The following is an 8,218-nucleotide window of genomic DNA, read 5'->3' on the forward strand; positions in this document are numbered from 1 at the left end:
ACAGCCATTTGCGACAACATGGATGGACCTCAAGATAATCATGCTAAGCAAAATAAGCCAGACTGAAAAAGTGGAAAATCACATGATATCACTTATATGTGGGATATAACCCTAAAAGTAACAAATGAACAGGACAAACAAACAGAGACTCATGGACATGGACTATAGACTAGTGTTTACCAAAGGGGAGGGGGAAGGGAGGAGGGGGGAAGAAATAAAATGTTAAATAAATAAATACATAAATAAGGGGAAAAAATCTACTGCACTGGGATAGATTTAAGGGATTCAGGTGTCAGTTTTCCCAGATTGATTTTCGGCCACCCCAGGGCTATTTTTGTCTGACAACAAGAATAGTTAACTGCTGTTGTTATTGATCAATGAAGCACAGAGCTAAGCACCTAACATATATTATTTCATTTAATCTGTGCGTGGTGAGTACCATTGAAGCCTAGTGAATTTAAGTAACTTGCCCAAGGTCACACAGCTAGTAAGTGGCAGAGTTAGAATTATTTCATGATTCTAGAAAGTATGCTGTTTACCATATCCTATACTGCTCTAGTGGCCAACCCAGATTTGAGAAATGGATTTCTATCTTAATTTAAGCTAATATTATTTAAGGTCCTTGTGATTCAACAGCCGATCCAATATCGCAAATATGAGTCTTCTCAAACATCGCACACTCAAAACTGGTGGAATTAGATAACGAGACATGTCATTGTTCTAGCAACAGGAGTCTTGTCCCCTTCTGCCTTTGGAGACAAGTATAAGAATTCATGAGGCAGGTTCCCTCAGAATTCCCCGATTGTGATCACCTTTCTCTGAAATAAGGATAATTCTAAATCAAGTGATTAAATTCAGGCGCATATGTGCCCTTTACCCAACTTTTTTTTAACTTGACTCTTGAAAAATAATATTAAAATATAATACTTTGAAAAGCAGTAACAAGAATTAGGATAAACCCAAGAGCTGCTTCTTTCAAGAAAAAAAGTAAAATTTTAGGGTTATTATTACACTGTTTTCCAATATAATGGTAACGTGCTACATTGTACCAGTGATAGATGAAGATCCATGTCATAAGCCAAGATTTCTAGACACTAGTTCTATTCCTGACCTGTATTATTTGTAGACTGTTTCTATCTCTATGTCTTGTACCCTTTCTTGATATAACTATGGCATGCAAATCAGAATCACACTGTAGGTTTGCTCTGAGGATGACTATTTTCTTTACCTGCCTTAATCACCAAGCAGCATAGCTATAATTTGTTCTGAGATAAATGCATTTTATGACCTCACATCAATTTCTATCATTGGATGTGGCCTTCCCTTTTTCCTCTTGGCACGTCTGTATCAGCCATTATTCTAGATACCCCACAGCACCTTTGGAAAGTCACAAGTGTAATTCGGGAAAAATATATGCCTATAAATTCCTCTGATAGACCTGATGATTACCATGGAGAAAAGGGGAGGAACTCTTAATATAACAGGGGTCTGCATCTTTGTCTTGGGGCCCACAAAGAAGGGAGAATTTTTTAATCTGTATCCACTATGCCATTTGCCTTGGCCTGAGAAGATTTTCAATAAATAGAGCGGACATGGCAGAGCCAAGAGGGGAGGTGTGCAGTCTGGGTTTGCGGAGCTGTGGCAGAGAAGTAGAAGTACAGAAATGCTAACGAGGGATGAGAGGTGTGAGCTGGGCCCGAGACAGGATAGCTGAAAGGCCAGGGCAGAGTCCTTGATGCCATCATTCCAAGATACACTCACCCAGTGGGTCAGCTTTTCCATCCTTGTCTGGAACAGTGAACACGCCCACAACTCGATGGCCCTCTTTGCAGAGGTGGCTGTAGACTTCCTGCCCAAAGATGCTCTGACCAATAAGGGCCAACTTCAGCTTGTTTTTGAAATAAACCTGGGAAACAATTCAATGATGACGGATGTTGGCAGGGATAGAAGACATATGGATAATAAACATTCTTTTTTTTTTTTGCGATCATACAAGATGACTTGAGGATGACAAAAGGATCAAATAACTACAAGATAATTTTTTTACTGACATATACTGAACCCAGACTACATTATATGTAGATAGTAGTGAAAGTATCTCACTCTGAAATATTCCTCATTTTCCCTTTGCTCTAATACTCTGGATTATTTGCTATAATCTTTGGGATTGCTTGTATTTTAACAAGCCACTTTACCTCCTTGGTGCAATGAGGCAAGATGTTAAAAAATAAGTGTAAGTTTCATAATTAAAAGCAGTTTAAATCTGAGCAAGATCTACTTCAATATGACAATGCTTTTATGCCCCTGCAATGTAGAAATAAGAGGCACTCACATCTCCAAACGAGGCCCAGAGCTAACATCTAGAATAGCATAGAGGTTAAAAACAGACCCTAGAGCTAGACTATCTGAGATCAAAACCTAGTGCCATCTATCCCTTATTGATTGTGTAGCCTTAAGCAAGTAACTAACTTCTGTTTATCTTTTTTTCCACATCTGTAAAATGGGAATAATAATGTCACCAACCTCGACTGAAGAAGATGACTTAATATGTAATAGGCTTAATGCAGTGTCTGACACCAAGTACTGTTTAAGTAAAAGCTTTAATAATGTCTTGAAGATTTTGCTGTATACTAGACACTAGTATATTAGACACTGTCATATGTTTTTTCATATAGTCTAGAATTCCTAAATCCTTGGTAAGTGGCCCAAACTCATTTGGCCTCAAAACCTGGATTGATTTAATGGAACGTTTTTATAGTCTTTATAGATTTCTTGTAAGTTTGTGCAAACTCATTTAGCTTTAAACCTGAACTGAACTGACATAATGCTATTTGTACTCTTTATAACATTTATAAAGACTACGTGAATATTCATATGCTTTGCTGCTGAAAAATCAATGTGTTTGGTTATAGATACTATTGGAGACCCTGCTGTGAATTGTATGTAATGGATTATCTACGTACCATATTAACTTTCTAAATGTGAATGATTCCGAACCCCAAAACACATTTGGCTCCATATGTTTCAGATAAGGAATTGAGGCTGGCACATTTCATTTAATTTGATCCACACAACTATCCTGTTATTATCCTCCATTTTGTTCCATTTTATGAATGAAGAAACCAAGGCTTAGAAATATTAAGTTTATCCCCAACATCATACTGGCAGAAAGGAGAAGAGCTGGGATTTGAACCCAGATCCGTCTGACTCCAAAGTCCACGCATGTACTTAAAAATAAAATAATTAAAATGAGCTGCCATTACCCACCCATCTCTTGCATCTTCTTTTTAGAAGATTAACAGTGATGCACAAAAATATAGTGGTTATCAAGAAATATAAACACCATAGGTAAGAGTGGCACTAATAGGGTTCAAGTTTTTAAAGAACAGTCTTTAAGCAATTACGCCTTTTGCAAATTTTCCCTAAATGGAGTCTTTTTACAGAGCTTACAGTCACATGTTGACATGATGATTGTTAAGATGATGACGAAAAACCATCAAGTGAAGCAGGCTAGAAACAGAACTGTGGGTGTTGAGACAGTAATCGAAGGGTCATGACTTGCTATGCGTTTCCTGTTTTGGTAACGGACCAACTCCAGCCCCCAGAACTCCTTCCATCTTTCATTCTTCCATGTTAGGATATGGCTCCACAGGGTTCTGACTAGAATTTTTTCCTCCTCAATCTAAATGGGATTCTAAATTAGTAAAGCCTCGCTGTGAAAATCTAATTATGAGGAAAATTGATGTTCCCTTGTTTCCCACTCTATTAAGGGCACGATGGTATCATTTTTAGACATGAACTTAAAAGCATATGGGTTCACACCTTTTCTTTATTTGAGCTGATAATTAAACAATTAAGGTTTCTGTTTAAAAGTCCTTTTCTAGGGCCAGCAGAAGTTTCTATTCCAATAGAGCCTAGAGTTTCAAGGTCTAACAGACAACATGCAAGTAAACAAATTAATTCTTCAACAATAGCATAATTCACCTACAGAAAACGTATGATTATTTCATTTCCTCTCATCAAAAAATCGAAATGGTCTATAAACATTCTATTTTCAAATCCTATAGTTAATACTGTGGCTTGAAATAGAATTGACCTGTTAGCTATCTTACAAAATTTGGCTTTACTTCATATCATTACCAACACCAGATATTTTAAGACATCTAAAATACTACCCTTAAAACACACAAGAACAAAGAGGCTGAGCTGACTCAAATGCAACGTGCCGCTCAGCTGTCATTTGGTTATTTGAGGTTCAATTCCAGATTCAACAATTCCCTCAGAAAGATGGCATTTAAAGAAACTATCCATGTCTGAACTTTTGGAAATACTACATTTGTTGAAATATTTTCTGAGCTCCATGCTAAAGCTGAAGCTACAGAGGTGAGTTTCTAACACTGAGAAATATTCAGATTTTATGATTTTAAATATGGTTCCAATGAGTTAGCATAATTCCACAAAACTGGACTGGGCTATGTTAACTTAGTCTTATTCCTCCAAGAATGATCTAGGAACTGACTGCCCATGTTGGCAGAATCAGCTAGGAGGACATGTAAAAAATGTGCATTCCTGGGCCTCACTCCAGATCTACCATGACAGAATTTCAGGCCCAAGAAGATGCATTTTAACAGTGACTCACAGGCACACAAAGTCTGAAGATCTGTGCTATATGGATAGTGTGTGTTCAATGACTACAAAATAGATTTTACAGAGCTTATAGAGCTTGACTGCCTTGGGAAGTTTGGATCAGGAAGAAGAGGTGGAAAGAATAGCAAACAGTGTAATGAGACCCTCGTATGTGCCAAGTATTTCATATATATCACTTCATTTTGATTGCCCAGTGACTCCTGCAGACAGGAATTGTTAAGCCATTTTACAGATGAAGAAATTACAACACAGAGAAGTTAAGATGCAGTCTAGAGTAAAAGTGCTACTGAGTGGCAGCCCGAAGATTCTAACTCTAGTTATTATCCTAGTGCACATTGTTTTTCTATAACACCAGCAGTTTGATCGTAAGCTGGGTCTCATCTATTAAAACCTGAATAATAACAGTATCTATCTCATAAGGTTGTTATAAGGGTTTAGTGGGATAAAACATGTAATGCATTAGTGCAGTGAATGGCAATAGTAAATGCCCGATAAATGCTAACTATTATTATTATTACACCACAAGTAATACCTAGGTCAATGAAAATGATGATAATGGATCTCTCCTACATGAGCCTGGCACTATTTGGAGCTCTTTTCATTCATTCAAAACTTTTATCAGAAACTTTTCATGTGTCTTTACTTTAATACTCACAGTGACCCATTTTACAAATGAAAAAACATAGTTGCTCTGGGAAGTTAAGTAACCTATCCAAGGACAGGGATAATAAGAGGCAGAGGCAGGATTCAAATTCAGATCAATCTCACTTCAGCAGATATGCTTTTGTGGCTTTCCTATGTTAAAGCCACCGCCCGCCCCACCACCCCCCGCACCACTACCCTTTTCTTAAAAAAAAAGGAAAACATGCAACAGTTTGACAGGTCAGTTGTAAGAAGTGGTTCCATCAGACTTACTAAGGGTACCTTGGTAGTCCTGACATGGGGACAATATGGGTGATAAGCGCTAGTACCTTGGGGTTCTCTAAAGATAATGTTCTGCATTCAAAGAGCCTTTTACAGGGAACAGAGCTTTTGATTTTAAACTAGCAAATATTGCATTCCCACACGGTCCACACCCTGGTGGAGTTCTTCAAGAAGCAAGTTAATATAGACTCCGATTATGCTCTGAGGATTAAAACATAAAGCAAAAGAACAACAACAAAAAAAATCGTAGTCTTCTGTAGAAAAATGTAAAGGCTCCGTGCTAAGAGTCTGCCCCGATCTGAAGCCCTTTTGTGCAGTAGATGCTACCGTAATAGAACCTTTTGAGCAGGGTGTAAAATAAGGCCAAAGCTATCCACACCAGGAAGTGTGAAAATTGACAGTTTTACATGAAGGATCTTTCCACAAGAGAATAAAATGAAATAAAATTTTCTGAGACAGCCAGATGCCTAACACTTAATGGAACATCCAGTACACGCGGGCCCAAACCCTGCCTGACACCGTGTGACATTTATTCAACAAGCATGTTTTGAGTATTTACCATGTTCTGGGCACAGCGCATGGTAGAGGTTGCAAATCAGTCACGTGCCTTTTTGTTTTCGGTTTGGCTCACAGAACATTTGTAAAATAATTAGGAGAATTCATATTAGCAGGTTGAATTTCTTACTCCTCTTTAAAAGTCAGGAAGTTTGTCAAACCTGATCCACATTCCCATATAGCAATACCTGGAGTTGAGCAGTGGGTGCCCCCTTTACTCTGAATATGGTCTTTCACTCCATCCAGCTCAAATCCCTCACTTCAAATCCCAACTTGTTTGGCCTCTGTGGGCATTTTTCTTTGGGACCCTTACACTAACGGTACAAAGAAGATATGGTTGCTGTTCTCAAAAGTACATCGGTTAGTAGGGAAGACACACAAGTAAAGACACAATGACATCACGGAGCTGAGATAGGAGAGCACAGTGTGGGTCTGAATGGAGAGGACATCCAAAGAGAACTTCCCGAAGCCCTCCCATAACCCCGCCCCACTCTCAGCCAACTTCCAAGATGAGTCTTCTAAGACTCATAGCTATTACCTGTTTATTCTGATTGCATAGAATTTTAAAATCAATTTAAATTAACACATAACACTTCTTATTAAAAACATGGAAATATACACCTAAAAAATTATTTTGTATTTTTAAAAGTAATACAAATGAAATCATATTATGTGTAATGTTCCATAACTTTCCTGTCGGTACATATAATTCATTCTTTCAAAGTGCTGCACAGTGTTCCATAGAGAAGCTATGTCTCAGTTTATTCATTCATTTCCCTATTGAGGCACATTCCAGCTTTTAATATGTCATTATTACAAATGCCATGGCCATGAATATCTTTGTACATGCTTCCTGAGCCCACGTGGAAGTGTTTTCTCAGATATTTACACAAGAAATTGCAGGATCATTTTTGAACTTAAATATTATTGGATAGCATCAGATTGGCTTCTGGAGTATTTGAAGAACTGTTTTCTCATCCCTGCCAACACACAACATTGTCAAACTCTATGATTTTACTGACCTGAAGAGTGAAAAACTATATCTTGTTCTAATTTGCATTTTCCTGATTACTAGTTTAGTTGAGTGTCTTCATATTTTACTATCCATTCATATTTTAATTTGGTGTATTATCTTTACTCATCTTTACTAACCTATGACTCCTTGAAAGCAGGGACTATTTATTTCTTATTTTATCCTTTTTGGCTGTGAGACTCTAGAAAAGTTATTTAACACCTCTGGGTCTCAGTTTCCCTATCTGTAAAATGGGAATAATAATAGTACCTACCTCACTGAGATATTATGAAGATTAAATGAGTATATATGTAAAGAATTTATAATAGATGCCTGGTACATATGAAGTGCTATACCAATACTATTACTATTATTATTTCCTCAAGATTTAAACAAAGTGCATAGTACATAATACATAATTTAATATGGTTTGAAGTTGAATTTGGAGGTTCTAAAAACAAACTAGACAACAAAGCAAGGGTCAAACAAGTTAAGGATGTGGTTGCTAGAAATAGAGTATAAAGCCAGTACTTGGTTCCAGGAAGCAGGGAAAGGTCCAACCTCTCAAACTGATTCATAAGGTAACCTCAAATCCTGAAACGAGGCTATGAACCCAGAACCACCAGCCAGACTTGTCCCAGATGCTGGCAGAGGAAGCTAAATAACAGGGTGCCAAATAAATATGAAGGCTAAATAAACCCTACCATGAGGAGCAATTAAGAAGCAATGAGCCAGGCAAGATATCAGAGGTGGACAACAAAACTGACAAAGGGTTTTATTGCTATATATAGTTGCATCAGTTAAAAAGATCCAGCCATATCACTGAGCTGAAATCATTAAATGTTTCTAAGTTAATTTTTTTTAAGATAGAGAACGGAAACATTAATTCTATCAGGAAGTGTTATAAACTTATTTTCCCCTTGTATTTTACCAGGTTCTGAAATTTCTTTTTCATTCTGCTTTAATATCAAACTCAAAAGTGCTGTGTGACATTTTCCAAGATGCAGGTATAATTTACCTACAGTAAAATATGACCTTTTTAGTGTGCAGTTCTGTCAGTTTTAACTATGCCATGTAACC

The 8,218-nt window shown here is 37.3% G+C and overlaps 1 protein-coding gene across 1 annotated transcript in view; it reads right to left on the reverse strand.

The window, feature by feature from the left end:
- Positions 1-8,218, reverse strand: part of ALDH1L2 (aldehyde dehydrogenase 1 family member L2) — a 55,968-nt gene that overhangs the window by 44,633 nt on the left and 3,117 nt on the right. Inside the window, exon 2 of the mRNA XM_011386953.2 lies at positions 1,762-1,906. Within this exon, the coding sequence (XP_011385255.1) occupies positions 1,762-1,906 (145 nt within the window). The remainder of the gene's footprint in view (positions 1-1,761; positions 1,907-8,218) is intronic.

Source organism: Pteropus vampyrus, unplaced genomic scaffold (assembly GCF_000151845.1).
Source record: "Pteropus vampyrus isolate Shadow unplaced genomic scaffold, Pvam_2.0 Scaffold16, whole genome shotgun sequence".
Taxonomy (NCBI): domain Eukaryota; kingdom Metazoa; phylum Chordata; class Mammalia; order Chiroptera; family Pteropodidae; genus Pteropus; species Pteropus vampyrus.